The sequence below is a fragment of the Lontra canadensis genome, unplaced genomic scaffold (genome assembly GCF_010015895.1).
Source record: "Lontra canadensis isolate GAN:19392208 unplaced genomic scaffold, GSC_riverotter_1.0 scaffold29, whole genome shotgun sequence".
Classification (NCBI taxonomy): Eukaryota; Metazoa; Chordata; class Mammalia; order Carnivora; family Mustelidae; genus Lontra; species Lontra canadensis.
In genome coordinates, this window is record NW_022631023.1 from 15,002,614 (window position 1) to 15,028,556 (window position 25,943).

General features: G+C 40.4%; 1 protein-coding gene across 5 annotated transcripts in view; it reads right to left on the bottom strand.

Annotated features, from left to right (window-relative positions):
• BACH1 (BTB domain and CNC homolog 1) overlaps nt 1–24,158 on the bottom strand; it is a 40,130-nt gene extending 15,972 nt beyond the window's left edge. For 2 of the 5 annotated variants that reach the window (XR_004383625.1, XM_032865455.1), the window contains exons 1-2: nt 24,049–24,158; nt 656–949 (exon numbers count right to left, since the gene is read on the bottom strand). Coding sequence is in view for 4 of the 5 variants with exons in the window: in XM_032865455.1 (XP_032721346.1) it covers nt 656–889 (234 nt within the window). In the remaining variant the exon portion in view is untranslated. Of the gene's footprint in view, nt 1–655; nt 950–4,540; nt 4,680–18,611; nt 18,633–22,920; nt 22,940–24,048 lie in introns of those variants that run through there. The other 3 variants (XM_032865458.1, XM_032865456.1, XM_032865457.1) reach the window with 3 other exon arrangements.
• Between the last annotated feature and the right edge of the window lie 1,785 nt (nt 24,159–25,943).

Below are 25,943 nucleotides of genomic sequence, written 5' to 3' on the forward strand. Positions count from 1 at the left end.
TACCTACTTTCCATGAGGCCATGTCAAAAATGATTTCTAGAACCCTAAACCCACTCAGTTTCCCATTACAGGAAAAGATCAAAGGGAGAGAATGTGAGACAGTGTGTCCATGACTCTAAGCATGATCTCTCCCAATGTCTACAAACCACTGGCTGTGCCCTGCTTTGGTCACTGTATCAGAAAATAACATAGGGCCACCTGGGTGGCTCAGTCAGTTAAGCAACCAACTCTTGATTTTGGCTCAGCTCATGATTTTAGGATTATGAGATCAATCCCTGCCTCAGGCTCCATACTGCACATGGAGCCTGCTTTAGATTCTCTTTCTCCCTCTCCTTTGCTCCACACTTACACATATACTCTTTCTAAAAAAAAAAAAAAAAAAAAAAAAAGACTATCACAGTAGGTCAAGTTATTCAACTGCTCAATAAATATCGTTAACTAACATCCAAAACTAACAATTCTACATGTAAAAATGTTGTAATTTCCATGAAAAAAGTTAAAGAAATGAGTTGCTACAGAACCTGGGAACTGCTCCTCAGCCTCATGACAAGAAGGATTCTGTTTTATTTTTAAATTTATAAACCATAAAGAGATTTAATTAGGTTCAGTTAAATTAAAATCAGGTGGCTTCCAGAAGCAAGGACCTCTCTCCCACCTCTTCTGGTAGAGTAATGTTAAGCTCTGCATCGGCCTGTCCTACGATTCTCGAGTGGAGGTAGCTGCTGCACGCCGCCAACACGGATCGGTGGGCACGGAACCGCTGGCCCTCCACAAGGACAGTGACATCACACAGCACGTCCTTCTTCCGCTGGTCATTGAGGCTGAGCAAGACATTGGTGCTGTGCACCGAAGATTCATAGGCAAAAACCGCGATCTCACTCAGAGACATTCTGCATAACAAATGGTGTCGGGAAGTTCAGTGAAAGCATGCTTCTCGTCGTCATCAAACCTGCAAAAACACATGCAACATTTCACTTGAATAAAGTCTTATTAGAAGTATTTTTAAAAATGACAGTGTCAAATATAAATTACTCATCACAAAAACAAAAATGAAAACAAAATCCCCTAGAGAACCTAGACATATTTATTACTTTATTTCATTTAAAATAGGTTCTTCACCACCATTTTTAGTTAGGCTTTCTAATTTTAGGGAAAAGGATCTCAGGATGAGGGAGGGAAGAACTTTTTGTTCTCTGAAAGTAAGTCATTTCACCCTGAGAAAACACCTCCAATGAGCAAACAGACTCACTGGTCCGGGAAGTTTCTGGGTGGTATCCCAAACCTGTTGCTTTATGACATGAATGGGCGTGTGTGCCTAGTTCCCCAGAGGTCACCCTTGGGATGGGACTGGCAGTAGAACAGGCGTATGGCATTCCACCGTTCTCCATGCACCCTTCTCCGATATTTGACAGCTGGTAGGAGGCTTTGGTGCTTTATAACAAGAGACACACTCTACAGAAGGTAAAGTTCCTCCAACATAAGGAAGAAATGACTTGAGAAAAAGACTCAAATCTGTCAAGCCAGATCTTAACGAGTGTTTTTATAGAACATTTCATACTTTACACTACAAAATAGAGGAAACGAGTACAACTATTTCATCATTAAGAACATGATTTACCACAGAAACTCTTAGTTTTCTGAAAATGTTCAAAGATAAGTTATCAAAAATGTGTATGTATTTTAAAATATACCATATTTTAAATATTATGACATATCATAACCACCATTTTTATCATATACAAACTACTAGCAAAAAAGATAGCCACAATATATGTATGTCTACACAGTTCAATCATGTACTATTCTTATACATTATCTATTATATAACAGAGACTGAAAGTAAGAAATTAAAAGAGAGGTTCTAGTATCTTCCTCCAGAGCCCAACGGCCAGTGGTGAGCACACCCAAGGAGTGTATGCATACCTCTTTATGGCATGATTAGACTGAGAAACTCCTCACAGGTATCACCTGTCATTCACTTTTGTTTTTCTGAACTACTGCACTGCCTAAAACAAGAAGGTCCTCAAAAGTTCAGTGACTGAATAAACGTTATTATTTCCAGATTCGTTATACTCCAAGCAAAAATGAGAGGAGGCAAGAGGACTACTAAAGTTCAGGCACACCAGGCCCAGATCACGGGTGACTTCTGCCTCACAGACGGGCTGTTTTAGTCACAAACACATGAAATGCATCTATAAATTCTACCTTATGTGTTTATCTTTGAAGTACTCAATATAGCTAAAACGTTAAGTTCTTCAGAAGTAGTCAATGAAAACAAAAGGTCTCGTTATGTGGCTAAACTCTACCCTAGGTTAAGGCTTACAACTGATCACTCACTGATTCAGCACATCACATAAAATCATGGCAACTGCAAAACAGGCACTAGAACTAACTTAACTTTTGGATTGTGCCCATTCAAAAGAGTAGTAAATTCCCTTTTGCAACTGGTGTTAGTATTTCACTTACCAAAACAAGGAATTAGAGTTAGGAATCGTAAGGAAGAACTATCAAAGAGATCACGTGCCCCATGTGTGTGGTATCACACAGACCACCGCCCTCCACTTTCTCTAAGAATATGTACACCTCCCCCAGCCAAGCCAGACTGAACAGCTTGCCTTTCTCTGTCCCTGCACCCAAGTCCCCAGCCTCTTTATTTGTTTCTGGCATCTGCCTTGCAAACCCTTGTAACTAGACTAATCTTACTTTTACATCTTGTCATTCTGCAGACCGCTGCACAGCCAGGCAAAATCATAAAAACACACAGGCTGGTGTCACTATAAATTCATGGTCTCAGCACTGTTTATCAATTCTTTCGTGTGCCCTGATATCCCGTTCTCCACAACAACTTTCCAAGTAGACACTTTTGTCTTCAGTAAATGTCTTTCCCAGTAGACAACCAAAACGAGGATCCAACCTCGGAAATTATTATCCCCCACCACCACCTCCACAGACCCCCTCTCCTACTGAAAACAGTCCCCAGTGTCCGCTCTCAACCTCAAAGCACCCTTGCTTCTTCAATCCAGTACCTTCCCCTAACACCCTCTTCTCACATTTGTCCAAACTCTCTCTCTATGCCAGCTTTTTCCCATTAGACGTCGCTCATAAGTATGCTTAAGTCTCTCAAGAAACTATCCTAAAAACACTAACAGCAAATATTCATCGAGCTATCATTCTGTACCAGGCACAGGCCTGAGGTGCTGACACAGCTTACCTTACCTACTCTTCAACATAGCCCTATGACACTGATGCTCTTACATCATCCCAACCTTACAGATAAGGAAACTGAGGCTCAGTAAGAAGTATCTTGGCTATGGTCAAAAAACCAGTAAGACGAAGAATGAGGATTCAAACCAAGTACCCGACTACTCCATATTTGTCTCCCGTTAGTAGCTGCTGAACACACAGTATAGAAAGTCACTGCAGTACTGGCTCCCCACAGTATTACTAAAAGGTTGTGCATGAAAACAGGGAAATGGGCTTCCCAGAGCGCCAGGAGCAAATGAACTGGACCTGAACTTCAACAAAGAGGACTCTGGACTCTTCAACACTGCAACCTAAAGGTACGCTGGGGCTCAAGGAAACCACAGCAAAAACAGCTCCCACACCTTCACTTTAAAGCTGCTGTCAGCACACATCTGTGCCCTCACTACTCACCTCAAATCCCAGAAAGAATTTATTCTTGGCTCCGCCCTCCTGTTTAGGCAGTTTGGGGTGACAGATCACGTCAGTAGTTCTCAGCCAACTTAGAGATTTGCTGTGAGATACAGATTTGGGAGATAAGCCAAGGAGAGAGGAGCCAGAGACCCCGGCAGTACCACAAACAGCCTCTCCAAAGAACCCAAAGGGTCTCACGTAAGCGGACGAAGCATGCGCACGCCATGACTGATCCTGCTGCCCGCAGAACCTGGGCGCATCCTGACACCTCCTTGGGCCCTTGTAGGCAATCTCTGATTGAGACCTGCCACCTCTGCTTCTAAACACTGAAACCCACTTCTCCCCATCTGCATTGCCACAATTCTAGTCCAAGCCATCACTGGTTCTAGTCTAGACAGGTGCCGCCTACCTTTTGTAATGGCTTCTAAGCTCACACATGTACAAATACACTAAATAAAAAGTGAAACTAAGTTTCACCTGTTAATATTTTATCCTTACTAGTGCAAAGTATCCTAATATCTACTCTGCTCTATTAAATAAATAAATAAATTCCAGTTGTGATCCACTCGATTTCAAGAACCACCAAGGGACCACCACCTCATGTATGGAAAACACAGTCCAGTGGCTAACTTCACACACTAGGTTCAAATTCCAGCTCTGCCATTACCTGCTGTATGACCTTCAGGCAAGCTGCTTTAACCTTGCCAGGTCTTGGTTTCCTCACCTGTAAAATAAGGATAACAAGAGCACCTCACTGGATTGCTGCAGCCTGCACTTCTCCTACTCCTCACCCGTCTAACCCCCCACCTTTTAGGTCTCAGCTTAAAGGTCAAAATCTTGTCTGACTTGTTTTCTGCCATAACTCAAGCACATAACATAACTGTACCTGATTCCATGCAGGAACTTGCTTCTGAATGAATGATTTCATATATTTACTACAAATCCAAAACTCAGATCATCTACATTTTCTTCCAAACACACTGCAATCAGCTATTCTGGTATATATAGGAACAATGCAACTAAGCCCAGCACTCAGAGAAAAGTCCTTGGATACCAGCTTTCTCACAGTCAGGAGCAGCAAAAGAGAGCCCACCTCTGGGAGCCAGAAACATATCTGCAAGACAACTGGCCAAAGAAGAACAAGACTTGGCAACTATAAACAAAGCCAGTACAGCTGACTTGCATGAACAAAGACATCACGACCCTGGCCTCATCAATATGGGGTACTACAGAAACTTAATCTGAAAATCAATTTTCCTAATTCTGAAAACCACCTAAGTGGTCAGTAATCTATTTTTTCACCCAATAACATGATGACTAAAGACTGGCACACATCCTTCTAGCATCTGTCAGTGTGACCTTGTAACATTTCTCAAACCTAAAAGGTAAAATACACCACCACCCAAGGAACCTTCCAGATTTATAACTGTTAATTTATTAACACCAAACTTAGATTCTTACATTACACATGAATCTTTCTCTATTCCTGGAAATATACACTACTGTTATAATTCAAAATAAAGGTTTGTTGACCTTTGTAGTTTGCTGATTCATTCAGTAATGCTGATAAAGGATGAACAAGCATTTTAAAGCTTCCTGTACTTCGATTTAGAAATAACTTCTGCTCTCTGCTCAACATACACAATTCAAGTTTTAAAAGTCACCAGTTGATGTCTTTGCTTTCAAAATGATAAATAAACAAGATGCTACTGTTTCATCCCATTTTCATAATTTAAAAGATAACCTACTTTTAAAAAAACTTTTAAAAGCCTAAAGTGGTTATCTGATCATGGACCAAGTACGATACTTCACAACAAAAATTCAGAAAGTAACTGTATGAGGATGAAGTTCCACACATACAAGAGCTGGAATTTTGTTTCCCTCAAGTACCATAGAACTTTGGTTTCTTGTTTTTAATTATCAGTGTGGAAGGGCACACAAAATAACCAAGGAATCACTTACAAGGAAAAACAAAAACAAAAACTATCATCCAAACATCCTTTATCTTCACTGAACAATGACGAATGTCCTTTCTACAAGTGTATACCCGAGCTACCCAACAGATTTAGTGCCATGAAAACACAAGTAAAAGACAGTCTCTACATTCAAGAACATAACCTACAACATGTTCAAAATGAAAATGATGTCTTGGAGCAAAAGCAATGACAATGATCGTTATAATCAATTTACACAGGAATGTGAACATTCCTAAAGGTATTTATTTGCAATAACTCTTCAAACAAAAACTACTTCCTAGTCAATTCTCATTTAACCATAATATTCAATTAATGAGAACGATGATTTCCAAAACAGTTGTTAGCTGAGGGTGTGTGTGTGGGGGGGGGGGGGTGATGTGGTTGGGCATCAGTTGGACATCCCATACGGCAAAATGGGCAACTGAGTTGGCCTTTAGAGAAAAAGCAATACTCTTCATCTGCATACATCTTCATCTAAGGAAGAATTCCTTAGAGCCGCCCTCCCCTTCTCTCCAGTGGCCGTTTGTAATTTCTACGTCTTTCTCCTTATTGCTTCTGCCCACCACCAACTCCATCACACTGTATCAATGACCTTTACCTCACTCAGTTTCAGGTCAGGGTCTCCAAAGGCTCAGAAGACAGGAAAATTCCTCTTAGCACACCATCCCTCTCAGCTCCCTCCTAAGCTTCAAGCTCCCCTAAGCCAGTTTCTGTTACAATCTACCCAAGATACCTAGCGTTTGAGTGTTCTTCTGCAGTTGGGTGCACCTTGTCTTCTACTGTTCAAGTAGATGGCAAAGACCAAACAATATTGTGTGTGTACACCTTTAGTTCTTTGTCTTTCCTTTTGAAGCCTTTATATATTTATATATTAATGCATAAATAGATACATAAATAAGTTTGCTTTTAATGTAAGGTAGAGATGCCCACAGAAAAGTGTCTTTTTAAAAAGAAGGGCTTTTCTTATTACCATTTCCAATCTTGAAAGAAGCTTAATATCAAAAAGTCTGTGGGAAGACCTGTACCCCTGGGGCAAAGAACACATTATACGTTAAAAAAAAAAAAAAAAAAAAAAGTCTGTGGGAATTTAAATCAGAGACAATAATTTAAGTCTACATTCTTTCCTATATTCTCAGAGCTGAGTCATCTGCCAGGAAGAGCCAGGAAGAGTAACTCAGTTTCCAAGAATTGCTATTTTCTTTACGTTTTTGCAGATCTTAAACATCATACTTGCTTAAACAAATCTGATAACCCCATTTTCTAAATCCATTCCTCTTATGAAAAAATCCTAAGTATGAATAGATGAGATATATAAATGTGTAGATCAAAAAAAACTGAGTGAAAATAGAAAACAAAACAAAAATTTGAGTAAGTATCAGAAGACCTTATAAAAGCTCCAAAACATGGATGTTGTTTTTAGAGGACTTTTACAATAACATATGGGAAAATGACCTGGAAATCGATGTTAACTATGTGACTAAAGATGCCACAGCTTTTTTAAGCCACTGAGCCACCCAGGCACCCCTGCCACAGCTTTTTTAAAATGAGATGTGGAGAATGGAGAAGGTGAGCAAATCACTAAAATTTTTGCAGCTCATGGTTCAATCCCTGCTTCCACAAAGGGAAAGTTGGACTTTTCTCCACTTACTCTTCCTCATATTAAAAATTATGCATTTAATCATGGATCTTTTATTGTATTTACTTGGTCTAATTCCATATCTGAAGTGATAGAGCTAAAGTTAAACATAGAGGGGAGACATCTGAACGGTTAGAGAAGTGTGAAGACCCTATTTACAGACTCACCAACTAAGAGGTCAGAAACAAAAGGTTTTTTACTTCCCAAGTCAACAAATTCAACTTTGATAATTCTGGATAGTACATTTAAAATAGCTTGGAAAGGAATAAAGGAAGAAAAAAAAGAATTAACATAGGAAACCTGAGCTCGAGAACCAAAACAAAAATAACAGACTCCACAATTATACCTTTTTAACTGAAAAGAATTTAAGAAAACAAAGCAGTCTTTTATTTGCTTATTTGGCGGCTACCTGATCCTTAATAAGACTGTTATATCTCAAGTGAAATAGATCATCTTATGAAAATATGAACTAGCAATTAGAATTGGCCCACACCAATAAAGCTAATTTACTGAAAACATTCTTTATCATGTACTTGTCAGTCACTATCTTCTGTATCAACATTGAGGTATGATTTACATAGAACTGCAATATTTAAAGTGTACGGTTCAGTGAGTTTTGACACGTGCATATGGGCATGAAACTACCACCAATAAAGGTAAGAAATTTTAAAAAAAGATTAAATTTCCATCACTCCAAATTCCATATGCCCCATTCTGCTCTCTCCTTCCCAGTCCTCCTAGATCCAGGTAACAAAAGATTTGATGTCACTGTAGATTAGCATGCATTTTCTATGTTTTTTTATAAATAGAATCACACATTATGTCCTCTGCTTCAGGTTTCTTTCATTCAGCTTAGTGACATTCATACTGCATATATCAGATGTTCCTCTATTGCTGAATAATATTCCATCGTATGACTGTATCACTCTTTTTTGTTTATCTAGTTAACTACTGATGGACTAGTCTAACAAAAATGGACGTAACTGGATTGCTTCCAGTTTGGGACTACTGTAATAAAGCTTCTGTGAACGTCCAGATGGACATATACTTCATTTCTCTTGGGTAAATAAATACCTTAGGAGTAGAAGAGCTGAGTGATATGGTAGGTTTATGTTTAACTTTTCAGAAATTGCTGAGCAGTTTTCCAAAGCAAGTGTATCATTTTGAACTGCTCCCAGCAGTGCACAAGTCCAGTTGCTCCACATTCTCAGCAATCCTTGGTATTCAGTTTTTTTAATCTTAGCTACCCTAATAAATGTACCGTGGTATCTCAGTGTGGTTTTAATTTGCCTTTCCCGATGGCCACTGATGTTGAGCATCTTTTTATGTGCTTATTGGCCATTTGTCTATCTTCTTTTGTGAAAATCTGTCCAATTTATCTGCTCATGTTTAGTGGGCTGTTTTCTTACTGAACTGTTAAAGCCAGCAGTATTTTTATTAGGATTGCAGTGACTCTATATATGAATATGGGGAGAACCAAAATCTAAATTGAGTCTTCTCATGCACAAACATGGCAAATCTCCCCATTTACTTAGATCTTCTTTCAGCATTATTCCGGTGTTTTCAGTAAAGAGGTCTTGCATATCTTTTGTTATAGTTACTCCTAACTAGTTCATGGGGCTTTTTTTGTAGTTACTATAAATGAATCTGTTTATTAAACTTCATTTTCTGGTTTTCTGCTGCTACACTATAAACATAAAATCAGTTTTTTAAATATTGACCTTGAATTCTGCAATCCTACGTAATTCACGTATCAGGTCTTAACAGTTGCTTTGAAGATTCCTTACGAGTCTCTATGTACCATAATCATGTCATCTGCAAACAGAGACAGTTTTACTTCTTTCTCATCTTTATAGTTATTCTTCTTCCCTTACTGCAATGACTGAAGAGTGACAGCGCTGAGAGCTGGCATTCTTGCCTTATTCCCTTATAAGGTAAGTTTTTGATAATTCACCATTAAATATTATGTTAACTGTAAGTTTTCTAATATGAGCAACTGATTGGCAGAAAAGGAGGTGTGGTAGTTACTATCCCAGTTAACTTCGGGCTGATATAAGAAACTCAAAGGGGGGAAAAAAAGCAAAGAGTGAAAATTCCCCAAAATTCCCCAGAAGAGTGAAATTCCCAAACTCACTCAGCCTCCTCTAAGGGCACCCTTCATTCCTACACCACTTTCTAAGTATTCACCCAAGACATCCAAGGATCCCAAAATCAGGGGCTGTAGATAAGAAGGGCACTGAGTGGTTATCAGAGGGCACACCCAAGACTGAAAGACTGTCAGAACCATACAAACATAGCGCCTTTCTGCTCTAGAGATCAGTAGGGTGGACAGAATAGAAGAGCATTCTGTAGTTCGATGACAAACCCTGGCAGCTGGGCAAGGTACTTTAAATCTCCTGTCCTGTACATTTACAGCATTTTCTTTATTTTTAGGTAAAGTAGGGACAAGAATACTACTTTCTATTGGGAGGATCAAATAAAATAATACACATAATGTTTTTAGAACAGTGCCTGGCACATAATGACTGCTCAATAATTACTGACTAATTAATTAAATGTTAGCTATTATTTGATTAAATGTTAGTTATTATTTGAATCTGATGCTAGAAAGGTTTTTTGAGTGGCATAAGGAGACACTGGAACTCTAGTTAAAGAAGTGTAACAGCATACAACCTAGCTTTCCAGGGCCCCTGCATGAGAATATGGACACTTAACTGGTTTTCAACGTTCAGAATGACAAATAGTGGAAGACTTAATTATGGTTATAAAATGGGATATAGACATTGTTAATCTTGACAAAATGAAAGTAAAATGAAGAGGCTGGGAGATGGAATCAGAAAGAACTGAAAGGAAAACTAGTATTTCTATATGACTTACAATGTTGAGTCAAAAGATACTTCAAAAAAAAAGGTACTTCCTTAGATGAATGAGACCAAATTAAAAAATAAAACAAATTCTGGGGTTGTAGAGGTGACCAAGAACAGAAATGAAATAATAGATTATAAATATAGGTGGGGTGATGGTGGAAGCAACAAAATTAATATCCAGAGTAAAAGGAAGTCAACAGATAATATATTAGGTTCATAAACTGAGGTCTAAACATCTTAGAAATACACAGGTAACTACCAAAAAAATTGCACAGCGGAAATGGGTAAAGATGAATATTATCCACAAAGCAGAATTAGGGGTGGGATGGGGTACAACAGATAGGGTTGCTTCATGATAAAACTTTCTGTATTTTTTAAACCAAAAACATGTAATACTTTGACTAAGAACATAAACTTATATTTAAATAGTAAACAAACTATTAAAACAGAGTTAAGTCTAAATTGTTGATAACTTGGTTGTGAGACTTAAATTTTTTGAAGATTTTCCAAATAGAAAAGAAATTTGACAAAGAGGAAAATCAACCTTTAATTAACATTTTACATTATTTTGACTAAACTAGGAGGTGGGAGGGTAAGGAAATATAGTAAGATTTCTTACTTGGGAACAATGTTATACATATGGTTTAATATTTTATACTGATAGCAATACCAACTGAAACAGATTCTTTAAAAATCTTCTAAAGAAAAGAACTGTTGAACTGCCAAACCACTAGAGCCTTAGAAAATCTGATGAAACTTATTTCCACCAAGAAAACTACTCACATAATAAAATTTTGCATTTGCTTTTAGTTGAATTGATAAATGAAATCAAGAGCAGTTGCTTTGAGAAGACGAGTAAAACTGACAAGTTTCTACAGTCTCACCAAGGAAAAAAGATGAATACAGAGAATTCCCATTATCACACAGAGCATACTATAATGGCTCTTCTCCCAATGCCCTTCCATCTACAATAAAATTCTCTACTCCCCTTCATAGAAGTGCTCAAAAGAGCCATTTACATCCTCCCTATTTTCACTTCCCTCTCTTCCCAATTTCACTTGAGCCCACTAAAACCAGGCCTTTCCCACTCCGTTCCATGGAAACCACTGCTAAACGGCAAATTTTCAGTCTTCTTATACAGCATCTCAGCAACATTCAACAGGTTGATCATTCTCTCCCTGAATTCCTTTCTTCACTTGGCTTCCAGGATACACAATCCTGATTTCCTACCTTGCTGGCAGCCACCTATCAATTTTCACTGATGGATTGTCCTCCTCTTCCAAATCTCTAAACCCTGGAGAGCCCAGGGCTTAGTCCTCAGGTATCTCCTCTTCTTTGCACACATTTCCTAGGTGAACTCATTCAGACCCAAAGTAACAATAGGATCACTCATGGACTTAACGGTATACTCTCATAATTATATTTGGTCTAATCTCAACAGCTCTCTTGAACTTCATACTCATGTACCTAACTGCATACTCAAATTACTACTTGTATATCTAATAGGCATTGTACATTTAACAGCTCCAGAAATCTTGGTTCCCCCACCTCTAGTTAGAATGTATGTCAAGATATTTACAATGGTTACATTTAGGTAATTTTTGTTTCTGCATTCAAATTCTTAACTATAAATACATGATACTTTATTACCAGAAAAATGAATGGATAAAGAAGATGTGGTTCATATTTACAATGGAATATTACTCAGTCTTCAGAAAAGATGAGTATCTACCATTTACACTGACAAGGATGGAACTGGAGGGTATTATGCTAAGTGAAATAAGTCAATCAGAGAAAGAGAGTTATATGGTTTCACTCATATGTGGAACACAAGGAATAATGCAGAGGACAATAGGGGAAGGGAGGGAAGACTGAAGGAGAAGAAATAAGAGACAGAGACAAACCATATGAGACTCTTGACTCGAGAAACAAACTGAGGGCTATGGAGGTAGGTGGGGAGGATGCGGTAACCTGGTGATGGGCAACAAGAAGGGCACATGATGTGATAAGCGCTGGGTATTACACGCAACTAATGAATCACTGAATATTATATCAAAAACTAATGATATACTGTATGTTGGTTAATTGAATTTAAATTTTAAAAAAATTAAAATAGACAACTATAAACAAAACAATGTACTTTCATTTAAAAATGCAGTTGACATTTATTTCATTTGTCTTGAAGGCTCCCAAAGAGGCAATTCCAAGGAATGCCAAATACTATTTACTCCTTTATAATGGATATTTCCTCCAGTCATCAGTGGTACTGGTTTGTTACTATGTGTGAAATTCATGGGCAACTCTACAACACAGGAGCCTCCACTGGTATCTCCACAGTAATTACGAAAGAATAAAGGAAACTATATAGGTCTCTAAAATAAAGGATGATTTAATGTGGAAAAAAGAGATCTTTGTACAGAAAATAAGGAGGAAGGACGCATCAAGTCAGGTGTGGCTATTTAAACAAGGGCAAATGTGCATCCATTAGACTTAAGTAGGTAGCTCCTAACCTATTTTTTTTTAAAGATTTATTTATTTATTTATTTATTTGACAGGCAGAGATGCTCCTAACCTATTTTGTCTCACAAAGGCCTTTAAAAGGGATAAAGAACTAAACAAACACACAGAATTATGAAACGCTGAAGAAAAGTCAGTTTAGATTATTTTAACACTGCCAGCAGAATAACACTGGAAAGAACAGCAGTACTAAAATACAATTAGAGCTTTGCTGGTATTACCCACCAGGTGTGTGCTCTTCTGTGAGCTACCTGACTTCATGCTTCAGGTTTCCCATAAGAAAAACACTTACTCTAAGGATCAAAGGGTTTGGTGCATTTAATAGCACAGTGTTTGGCACAAGATCATTATTATTTTATCATTATTACTGCCATCATTATGCAAGTGACCAACAGAAAACTGTATTTTAAAAGGTTCTGCAAGCCCAAGAATTAAGTTACAAAAGGCGGAGACCCCTGTATCTTGGAAGAATAAAAATTTAGTAAACTTAAGATCTCAACAAGGTAAAAAGAAATCTTTTAAACTGGAAAGTCTGCTCAAGATAATTGCCAGTTGCACAGAACTAAAGCATTTCTAATTAAAAGAACACATTCATCCAGTATGACCTGCTTCCCCACTTCTGTTACAGTTGCAGAAACTGAAACCCTGAGGGGGTCAGTAACTTAAAGGCTGTAGAGATCTTCTACCCCCACATCCAAATAGTACGTTCCAATTCACAGGCATGACCTAAGTGACACATGTGTGCAGGTTTTCTTGGGGTGGTGGGGGACAGGGTAGGTGAAAGTGAAAAGGGATGGAAGAATAAGGAAGAGAGGGAAATGCCTCAAGTATCCTGTGTGTGATGAGAACAGTGTTAGACTAAAAGGGCATTCAAGAAATAGCAAATTTCCTTTTATTATTCAATACTGATTAATTAATTTCTGATTAACACTTCTTAGGGGGCACCAAGGTGGCTCAGTGGGTTAAGCATCTGCCTTTGCCTCAGGTCATAATCCCGGGGTTCTGGATCTAGCCTCAAGTTAGGCTCCCTGCTCAGCGGGTAGTCTGCTTCTCCCTCTCCCTCTCCTTCTGTGCTCTCCCTAATAATTAAATAAAATCTTAAAAAAAAAAAAAACACTTCTTGGATTACATAAACAATCTTATATATCATTAAAAGGAATCTGACATTAAACTATGCTGAACTAAAGTCAAAAGTCTATAGTTATACTCAACTATATATGGAAAAATCAAGGATAGAATGCTAGGAGGTATTTCACTAAAAGTTACTTTTCATACAGAGTATTAAGTGTTTATGTCCTACAGTCAAATGAAATACTATAAATTCTTCATATGTCATTTTGTTTTCAAACTATAAAAAGCATAACCATGATCCAAATTATTCACTTCTGATTGCGTAGAGGAAGTCAAAGTCCCAAAGCTAGATCAAGGTCAGAATGACTCTGTAGATCTAACAGTTAACACATATAGTATGTAAAGTAACCGGGGGATGCGGAGGGGGAGACAACAACAAAAAAAAGTGCCTTCAAATTCCCAACCCATCCTTAAACATCATGTTATTCCAACTCATAATAAATGTGAGTTAAAGAAAAAAAAAGGGTTTAAAAAAGTTATCAATTTAAATTAAATAAGGCAGCAATTATAGGGGAACAATTAGAATATTACATGAATCACAGATCTGAAATTTTTTTTAATTAAGTAAGGGTATGAAATTGAAATGCTTTATTTAAAAATAACCTGATCCACTAATCCCTGATAGTCACTATAGTGCTACAGTATCTCAATACATTAACTTGAAAGTCAAAATTGCCATTTCTAAACGGGGATATCCACGCTGTAGACTTTCCACCTAAACCCTCATAGCCACTTTCCCAAATACAATAATTATAAGATTTGTCAAATAAGTAAATATGAGGTCTATAAAAAAAAAAGCTAAAATATTTCTCAGTGCAAATATTATTTAAGGAACACTAAGTAGATAAATATTACGGCTTTTTACCTAAGACAATTATTTTGGCAGTATATATAGTCTTTCTAAATTCTCTCTAAAAAATTAATAACATTTCAAAACACTAACCATCTGTATCACAGCCTCCTAGTTATTATTAAATAGTAAAAACTATTAGCAATTAGCTTCTACTTTGTGAATTTATAATGCTATTTGTGTACTTATTTATTTGCCTTTCACATACCACGAAGAACACTATATAAACCTAAAGTGGCCTTATTCATGAAGTCCCAAAAGAATAACTAATGAACTGACCACAGGATCACCTTCCCCCCTACTAGGGGAATGTGTGTGTAGAGGGAACAAGATGCTCCTGTTTGTAATTCAAGAGTTTGGGTTCCAAAGAATCCTGCCCATCCAAGTGGGCATTCTTTTCAATCAACCATTCTATCCAAGGCACTCTACCCTCACCACTCAGGAGAGCCACAGAAATCACAGATATCACAGGAGAACATGCCCTGCAGATTAAGAGAGAGATTCTCTTGGTATAGATACAATCAGAAACTACAAAATTTAATTGTATATTCTCCTTTCCCCCTTAAGCAATGACAGAGAACTTGAGAACTGTTGGGAGTACTGAAAGAAATAGATTTAGATTACTTCCATAGGGTTTTTTTTTCTTTTTTCTTTTCTTTTTTTTCTTGTAAAATGGGCATTTTGTTTTTAATTTTTAAATATTTTTAAATAAAATTTATTTAATCTGACTGCAAAGGTTAAGACTTGACCATGGTAGGAAATATAAGATGATAAAGGGAGGGGGGAGTCACCTAAATTTCCAAATCCAGAGACAACCACATTTTCTTTTTCTATTCAGAAGTATGTGTCTGCAACCATAAGAGACTCTTAATCTCACAAAACAAACTGAGGGTTGCAGGGGAGGGGGGGGGGGGCTTGGGGGGGTTATGGACATTGGGGAGGGAATGTGCTACGGTGAGTGCTGTGAAGTGTGTAAACCTGGCGATTCACAGACCTTTACCCCTGGGGCTAATAATACATTATATGTTTATTAAAAAATTTAAAAAAGAAATATATAATATCCAAAATATATAAGTAATTTATACAACTCAATAGCAAAAATAAAATAAAAAATTTAAAAAAAAAGTATGTGTCTGTTTGTAGTGATGGGTTAAGTAGCAGGCAAGGATGGTACCACTGATCACCCAATACCATTCATCACCTCATTTTCTAACCAAACTCTGATTATGTTCACAAATCTACTTTCTCCCTGAGGCTATGTGTTTCTGGGGAAGCAGGTCCCAGTACCAACTAAGACGAATGATGACCCATTTAAGCTAATCGTGATGGTCTCATTTCCCTTGATATTGACTCATTTAGGTATGGGCTTATGTAAAACGCTGGCCCATGAACAGAGAGAAGGTCAGGATGGCATCTATTGTAAGGCTTTTCGAACAGGTTTTACTTAAGAGACATCCCGTGGGGGAAAAAAATTAGTCCTCTCCCAAGGAACTTAGTCACTGACTTACGACACTTGAACTTATAGCAGCCACCTTGCAACCATAATAGGAACTAACCAAGAACAAAACAAAGATACACACTGCATCTTCAACCTTTTCCTACTGACATTTTTTTTAAATTCATACATACACAAACACACACCCTTCCTGACCCAACTTCCCCCTACTAAAATCCCTCTTCTCTACTCTTCTTCAATACTAAACTTCTCAAAAGAGATGTCAAAACAAACTGTTTCCTTTGTTCAACTATGCATTCATCATTGACATTCCTAAGGCTTTCCTGATTTCTTAAAACTTAGGTTCCTACATTCTGTGGCTCCCAGGCACATTCTACATGTTGCTACTATAGAAAGTAATACATGCTATAGTAATGGTTTGTCTACTAGACAATAACTTGTTAAGAAGTTCTATACTAACAATATCTATAGAAGTTCCTGGCATAAAAAGGCATAAATATTTGTTTCCTTAATCAAACAAAAACCCAATACCTAATACAAAGGCATACCACAAATGCTGAAATTAATTTACCAACCCTACTACTTATACACAACAAAAGCTGATTATGTGTTTGTGTTTAAGTTTGGGGAGAGGAGTACCATGCACAGAAAGGTAAGAGACCAAAGTGCCTTGAAACTTAAAATCACAATTATTCTTTACTCTCCAGAGATAAGAAAGCTGCTCAAAGGTAGCGGAGTACAGGAACAGGGCAAGGGCCTGAGAAGCAAATGCGGGAAAGGAAATCTCTGAGTTCCCCTGCGACCAACCTGCTCCAGAGAGGAAAAGGTGTCCCAGCCCTCCTGGGGTCTGGAACAGACAACAAACCAGGCCAATGACAACAGACATGCCAGGAGGGGCAAAACACATTTTTTAAAAACCCAAAGAACTATATCGAGAGTTTGAACAGAACTTGTGACAATCCTTTACCACAAAAAGACCATTAAATAGGCCAAGTTAGAGTAGCTACAGACTCATCCCTATCATTTCATTTGATTTTTCTAGATAAAGGCTGGGAATGAAAGGAATATCAGGCTAAGCAAAATGCTTTTCTACTTCAAAAGTCTTCCACTAATGTGGAAAAAATGATTTAAAAAGTCAGTGAATATTTTCATTCACCTTCTAATTAAGTGATAAATCTATCTGAACCATGCTGGGAATACTCCTCAGAAAAATTGAATAAATAAGGAAATGTTAGGTTCTTTGAAAATGAAAAGTGTCTTGGGCCAAGATTTGATAACCACTTTACATTTCTGAAAAATAATATTTAAGTGAAAAATACACACTAATGAAATCACTGATCTTACTGAAAACCACTTACTCTAAAATGACAACCTAATAATTATAACCTCATAAATTTATTCAAAGACTAATAAATCTTTTATAGACATATTTTATAACAAACTCTCTGATGGATAATTTCCTTCACTGATACAGCTGACTTCTAAAAGATGGTGGCACACCTTAAAGGAGGAATAAGGCATTAGGCATAGGAAGACACCAGTAAATAGGAAGCTGAGTGGATGCAGATCACCATTTCTTCAACAGGACCCTAACAGTTCACCTCTGAGGCCAAAACCCACTTCCCCCTTGGAATCCTGGAGGCAGGCAAGTCAGTAAAAAGATCAATGCGAAAAAAAGGCAGCAGAGAGGGGCAAAACATTTCCCACACCGCACTATTTAGTCTGTTACCATGCAGGTGGGATACTGTCAATGTCAACTGTCAACTCCATTATATGAAACACTTTTAAGTATAATTCCATGTTAATGGGAAATGGGGAAATGGATTATAACTGTCTACTGAAACTCTGATCCAATCTAAGAAGTAACAAAAAAAGTGAAAATAACTTCATCAGATAGAAGCTGGGAATAACAACTTTATTACAAAAATATTCTTTTGAATACTTCCTAAGTTTCCACAGCATTAAGAAAATTATTTAGTTTTTAAAAGAACATGATTTACACATAGGTTCAACTGCATTAACGTAACATTTTCTAAACTGTGCCGGTGCTGAGAAAGGAACCAGCAGCCTGCCAACTTCACAGCATGCCCACTGTGCTCCTACAACAGTCATTAACAAACCAAGATCCTGGCAACTCCTATTTCTTCCTTATGTTTGCTTTGGGGCAATTTTTATTACCCCATTAATATTCTCTAAACTGTCCCTGATCCTAAATACAACAAAGAATCTGTTCTAAAGGAGTGAGGATATGACAGAAAAGTATTAGATACATAAGAGGTCTAACATCTGGACAATCCAAATTACATTTTGCTCAATTCAATTCTAAGTCAATTACAAGATAAAAAAGAAGTCACAAGACGAATTTTCTTTCTGTCCCAGGAGATGAACCAAAAGAATGACTTAAATTCAGCAGCTTCCCTCTATACTCCTATCAATAATGAAAACAGAAAGCAGAATTTTAAATGATCAAAAGTTTCAACTTACACATTTAACATAACTTAAGAGGTACAGCACATGTTCTCACCTTCACTCTTTCAAAAATTCCCAAGTTTGGGGGCGCCTAGGTGGCTCAGTGGGTTGAAGCCTCTGCCTTCAGCTCAGGTCATGATCCCAGGGTGCTGGGATCGAGCCCCCCGTCGGGCTCTCTGCTCAGCAGGGAGCCTGCTTCCCTTCTTCTCTCTCTGCCTGCCTCTCTGCCTACTTGTGATCTTTGTCTGTTAAATAAATAAATTAAAAAAAAAAAATTCCCAAGTTTGAAAACCACAGGACTAAAAGGAATCCATACCATACCACCACTGCAGCAACCAACCAAAAGTCTGCAACACACACAGCCAAGGCACATTCAATGTTTCCATGGGAGATAAAACACAAGATAGGTATCTTCAACATCAAGAAACTCACATTCTGGGGCACCTGGCGGGCTCTGGTGGAAGAACGCATGACTCTTGATTTCATGTTGAGTTCAAGCCCCATGTGGATGTCGAGATTATATACATACATAAATACGTAAATAAATTAAAAGAAACTCACACTCTAGCCTTTAAAGGATGGTTAGAATGCTTGACACAACCTTTCTGAATGACCTACAGGTGCAAGAAGCCATATGATAAACATATCCACTGTTTCTTATGGCTAATTTTTCTATCTTGGCATAGCATGTCATTTCAGGAAAATACAATACTTAGAAGTAACTGGCAGGTATATTTACATTCCAAATGTTCCCCAAAAACTGGTCGGGAGTAAGAATTAAGAAATGAGTCTGCCCTGATATTAATAAGCAAGGAGGGAGTGAACAGGTTACTAAACCTGCCAGACCAGAGTCCTCAACTATTACATACAGAATTGACTAGATGCAGAATGGAAAGTGTTTTTATTTCTTCAAAAGCCAATTCCAACCAACTGGTTATGACCACCTGCAGGCCTTTGCTGAGATGGTTAGATCCTTTTAGAAAAAAGCCACATCCTGTGTTCCCTGCCATGAGAAGTTGGGTGTTTGAGTTCCTGCTACTGACTTAACATCAGAATGTTCACTGGGGCTGTTTTTCCAGTAGTAGCAACGTGTTGCACATCCACATGCTCTCTTCAGTCTTCCTGATGATCAATGGTTGCGATTCAGTTCAAAGAGACTACAAACTGTGGCTGTGTGACAGAGCACTTCCCTGATTGTGAACAGATAGTAACACCTCACATGTATTAACATGGAGCCAACACTTAACACATATTAATGCATTTTTTGTCCAAAGAGTCTCTAGGATATACATTCTATCACCATCATCATCCCCATTTTGAAGATGAGAAAGGGAGGCACAACTAGGTGAAGCAGCTTGCCCAAGGCTTCAAAGCAGGTAAGTACGAGAGCCAGAATGTGATCCAGGGCAGTCTGGCTCCAGATCTCCCACTTTGACCCACTTTGCTTACTGCTTCTCTGTCAGCTGCACGCTGACTGAACCTACAACTTCAGTTTTGTTAATGCTATCCATGAGTAAGCCAGAAGTCTGGGTTTCACGGTGGCATAAGTCTATTTCATCTGCACTTCTGAAATGTTTAATCTCTTCAAGGGGCCTGGATTCTGGCAAAGAGTGCTCAGTTTACCCATACCTTCGGTTTGGGTAGATTATTGGGCATATTTTTTTTTAAATCGAAAGTTTCATAAGTCATCTATTCCACCACATAAAACAAACCCTCCAGGACGCCTGGGTGGCTCAGTCAGTTAAGTGTCTGCCTTCAGTTCAGGTCATGATCCCAGGGTCCTGAAATCAAGTCCCATATGCGGCTCCTTGCTCAGCCAGGAGCTTGCTTCACACCTCTGCCTGCTCTGCCTGCAGCTCTCCGTCCTTCTGCTCTCTGACAAATACATAAATATTTAAAATAAATAAGTAAATAATACATAAATAAACAAATTCAACCCTCCATTTAACAGAACCCTCAAGAAATGCAAGTTTTCAGATTAAAGCAATGCTCCCATTAACAGAACATTAGAAAATTGTTAGTAGCTGATTCGTAACACCTAAGTCTTAGATCTATACAGTGAAGAGAACTTCTGACAACTGGTCATTTTAAAGAACTTCACAATCATTATTCTAAACATTATTTCTCACAATACAGGAGTGTAGAAGGCACATGACCTACAAGATTTAACTGTATCTTAGCATACTCAGAAATTGATTTTCTAAATACACACATTCTCCTAAGGGGGGAAATTCTACTTCCCAAGTGATTTACTGAATATGTAGTCTTTTTTTTTTTTTTTAAGATTTTGTTTATTTATTTGATAGAGAGAATACAAGCAGGGGGAATGGGAGAAGGAGAGGCAGGCTTCCTGCTGAGCAGGGAGCCTGATGTGGGGCTTAAGCCCCAGGACCCTGGATCAAGACCTGAGCCTAAGACAGATGCTTAACAACTGAGCCCTCCAGGCACCCCTGAATATGTAGTCTTATTAATCCTTACTAAAACAGATGTAAACTTGGCCCCCCAAAAATGACTTCAAGAAGTAACAGAACAAAATAACTTTTAAAACAATTTGTTATATCCAAGTCATAATCCAATACGTAAATTATCTTCAGGTGCTCCCACTGCACCCTTTTCCATATTACTACACTTCAGATCGCATATATAAATATATATAATATATTTAACATATATATATAACATAATATATATAACAAACCAACCAGCTGGCTTGTTTCCAAATTCAAAATACATGGTATCATACGTAAAGAGCAACTCTGAATTTTTTTATTTCCATTCCGGATATCAACAATGTAATAAATTTACATTCAAGCTTCAAATCTTTAAAGTACAGCATAAAAAAGAATAAAACTACATATGCAATAAAAATTAAATGAATATTAAGAGTATTCGGAAAGAATGGTAGCTCTTAAGAGGAAATCAGAAGTTTGAAAAAATACTCCAGTTGCGAAAAGAATGATATTGGCTGCGGTTAACAAATTCTTTATGTTCCCCAACAGTAAAAGAGGAGCCCATACCCACATTTTATAACATGTATGTACTCCTATTTATCTGTATCTTGAAGCTTTCTTGTTTTACATAAAATTAAAATTTTAAAAATCAAAGTTTTATTATTTTCTTCCAAATGAATCATCTGGCACTTCACCTTGAAGATCCTAATAATTATTTTAAAAAATTCACGTTTTCTAATCTCCTATAGTCTCAAACTTAGAGTAACAAAATTAACCACTTTTCCATTTACAAAATGTTTTAAGTGAATTACCATCAGTAAGAATTAGTCATTCTTTTGACCACAGGTAAGGGCCAGTCCCTGCCTCTCCCCCCCCCCCCCCGCCCAACTTCCACATTTTCCATTCCTAAACTTTGTTAATAAAGGGGCTGTCTGGTGAGCTTGGGTCATTTTTAAAGCAAGATGTAATGAACTAAGATGTAAATACACTCTAGCACCATAACCAAGAGAATGAAATTTGTATATATATGGTTTACTTTTCATTAGACAGCTCCTTCTAGACTTGACCCAATGTGGCCTGCCAATTCTATTCATACTCTCCCTTACCCTGTCTCTCCACCAGAAACTACTACTGTATGCATGAAGAGCCAAGGGCCATGAAAACCAAGAGGAAGTGTCCTGTGTTCTCATAAAGAAGTTTTTATGAAGAACAAATTAAGTTCACTTTTTGAAATGTATAAACCACATAACAACAAAACCACAAGAGGGAAACAAAAAACTAAGTACAGTAATGGTAGTAAATATTTTTATGACAATCCTATTATTAGGTTACCCCTAGCTGTAAATTTCTCGCTCAGTTTTAGCTCTCTCCAGCACAAATTCATTCTCAGGCAGTAGGTCCTGAGGCCGCTCTGAGTTTAAACACAACCTCAGCACCACTTGGCCACTTCCTAAGACTGCTGTTGCTCTTCACCCACTCATTACCTGTATCAAAACAGACAACCCTGGCTGGGTCCCCTTCAGCCCTCTGAAGCAACCCCTCTTGAGCGCTCCTTGGCCTTTTATGGTGGAGGCATGTGATGAGCATATCTGCACCAGCTGTTCTTAATTACCTCTCAGGCTGGGGTGAATGACTCAGCAACCCAACTTTTTTAAGGAGTCATCATCCTACCTTGTTATCCAACCAACATACTGAACAATGGTAAACCACCAGACCCAGCCATATTAAACAACAATAACACACCATGCAATGCAGTCACTAAACCAAAGCCATCCCACTCCAAGCTGACTCACCAAGAGTCCTTTTCTCCCCAGGCTTCTTTCGCCAAAGACAGAAGTGGCAAGTGCCTTCAAGCCCAACCCAGCCCAGCCCTAGCACCACTACCCAAGACCAGGAAGAAGCCAGCTTGCCCACATCTTTCCATTTCTCTGCTTGACCATGTGAAGCGCTCAACTGCTCTGTCACCAACACGTCCGGTGTGTAGCCCCCCCCCCCTTATCTTTCTGGACGGCTCTAAACGCAAAGCCTCCAGATATAAGGAGCGTTAAAGTATATGAACAAAGACCCAGTAGTGGCATCCACCCTGGGTAACAGTCCCAACACTGATACAGTTCTCCAAACAGATAAGCATCCCTACAAAACAGCCTTTGTTCCTTCCAGCATCGCACAGCAGCTTGTTTTTCCCCCACACGTCTTTCACAATTACTACTACACTATACCTTCATCAGCCCAAGTTTCACGCAGAAGGCTCGCTGCACAAAGGCATTCCGCACAATACTACTCAGTGACATAAACGCGCCGCGCAAGAATGAGAAAGCAGTGGCACTCGTGTTCCCTTAGACAAGCACAAAGCTGGTGCCTCGGCAATCAGCACCCACCACACTGTGGGAGTCTTAATTACAACGTGTGGGCAAAACTCCAACAAAGGGAGCTCTGCGATGTCCGCTCCTCCAAACCCATCTTGGCTCAACCCAGCCCCGCAAGGTGGCATTTCTGCTCCAGCCACGACCTCGGCCATTCTTAACGTGACTCCACGCGCCGCAGACACTCAAGCCGGGCAGACCGGACGCAGGCAGCTCGCGGGACGCGTCGGCTGCTGAGCGTGGTGGGCGGGGGCGGGAGGACAACACGGAGCCGGGGCCGGCCGCGCGGGCGGTGCTGATGTGTCACACGGTCCCGGAGGGCAGGGCTCGGACCCGGGCGACGGAGAGGGGGCGGGGGGACCGGGCGCCCCGCGGCCCCGGGCGCTTCCCCGCCCCGCCGCGCCCACCGCGCTCGCCCGAGGGGAAAGTGCAGCGCGGGCCGGTAAACAACAGCGCTGGCCGCGCGCTCGCAGCACCGGGCGCAGGCAGGTCGCCCCTTCCGGCCGCCGAGGCCACTTCCAGGAAGAGGGGCCGCCGCCGCCGCCGCCCCCCGCCCGGAAGGCCGCCGCCCGCCTCGCCGGCCCGGCCCGCGGGCGGCCCCTCACAGGCGGGCAGCCCCGACCGCGCGCCGCCGCGCGGACCCTCCCGGGAAGGACGCGAGGAACGCCGAGCCACTCACCAGAGCCGAGGCGCCGCGCGGCCCGACTGACGGCGGCGAGCGAGCCCAGCGGGCTGCGCGGGCAGCGGTCAGGTGACTCACTCCCTCCTCGCGGCCGGCCGCCCCCTTCCCTTCCCCTCCCGTCCCCTCCCCTCCCCTCCACTCCCTCTCCCTCCCTTCCCCTCCCTCTTTTCCCCTCCCCTCCGCCACCACCTCCTGGTGCCTAAACCCCGCCTGCCGGAGGCCCCGCCCCGTGGGTCCGCCTCGCGAAGCCCCGCCCCGCCAACCCCGCGGCGCTAAGCCCCGCCCCCGCCGGAGACCCCGCCCTCACTCGAGGCCTCAATCGGCGGGCTCCGGCCCGCGGGATTCCCGCGGCTGCGGCGGCTGCGGCGGCTGCACTCTCCCGAGGCCGACGGGAGAGGTCGTGGGCAGGGACTGCGCGGGCCCGGAGCAAACCTCCCAGGTGCGGCGGCGGCGGCGGCGGCGGCCCCTCTGTGCGAGCACAGCCGGCCGCCTGCACGGAAAAGCCACCGAGGACCACCTCCTCCTCCTTCCCAAGGGTGCACAGAAAGGAGAAGGCTGACGGCCTTCTGGACCCAAGCATTGCCAGGACGCTCGGAATTGAACGAAGCTGCCAAGAGCCCAGACAGAGTCCCACGGACAACAGGAGGTCCCTCCTCTGCCATCCCTTACTGGTGGCTGGGCGCCCAGGTTCACAAGGTGGTATTTGAGCTTGCTGGTAGGACGTTATCGAATGCGTTCAGGATTTTGTAGAAAGCATCTGGCAGCCCTACTTCTGCTGTCTGACAAAGAAAATAAGGGCGTCCGCCTAACAGGTGTTCCCCTTTAGGCCATGGCTGCCAGGAAACTTGGAGCCAGGTCCAGCGCCCAGTGGTGTCAGCCAGGTCAGCTCGAGCCCTGGTCAGGCTTTCCTCCTCCGATGCTTATTCTGGTATTTATCCAATTGTCAGTTTTAAAACTATGTCCCAAGCCATTTAGCACCTCTGGAGTGCAAAGCACTGTCTCTGCGAAAAGATACACACGAGGCAAAGCCCAAGCTTATCAACCTGGAGAGAGAACTGAGACTGTGCCAGCCAACCTGATTGGAGTTGGAATTGTCTGTGCAAAGGGATTTTCCTGTTGGCTTTTGAGTTCAAGCGGAGAGAGAGAGGAGATGGAGACAAATTGGGGGCTGAACAGCTACAGCACAAGGGTGTGGGGACTCATTCTTGAACACAGGAGGACAGCCCTGGAGCTCCCAGGACAAAAAAAGTTACCAAGATAATAAAGTCAGGTATTATAACTAATGTGACTGAATGTGTACTCACAGGTTAGGGACAGCGGAGTTTCATCCAGAATACATGAGAAAGTGACAAGTGCAAGGAGTCAAGTGATTGACTGTGACTTCAAATCAGGGCAGGGGACGCCATTGCATTGGATCTTAACTGGGAAGAATGGGGCTCTGCAGCGTGCAACATGCTCTTAGTCCAGAGGTAGGAGGCAGATGGCATTCCAGACTGCCAGAGTTCACAGTGGGGTACAAAGAAATGCTGAGAAATGAGGAAAGAACACAGACCATAAAAGGATTTGGCTTCTTCCACATGTGAGAGTTTTTAAGTCTTCACTCTCCTTCCACCTAAGCCAATGAAATTATGTTGTTCTTTCCTCCCACACTTGTACCGTTTTTTTTCTAGATGAAGAACAGATCCTCCACTTTGGGAGGAACTCTTCCTCCTTTGAATGACGGTGGTGATATTATCTAGCACAACCTCCGATTTGCTTCATTATTTGAAAAGTTTTACAAATGTGGTGAGGAGACCAAGACAGCTAGGAATGACTCTCCAATTTTAGTGTGAGAATCTCTGGGTGCTTGTAAAATACAAATGCCTGGGTCCTGCCCCAGAGATTCTGATTTC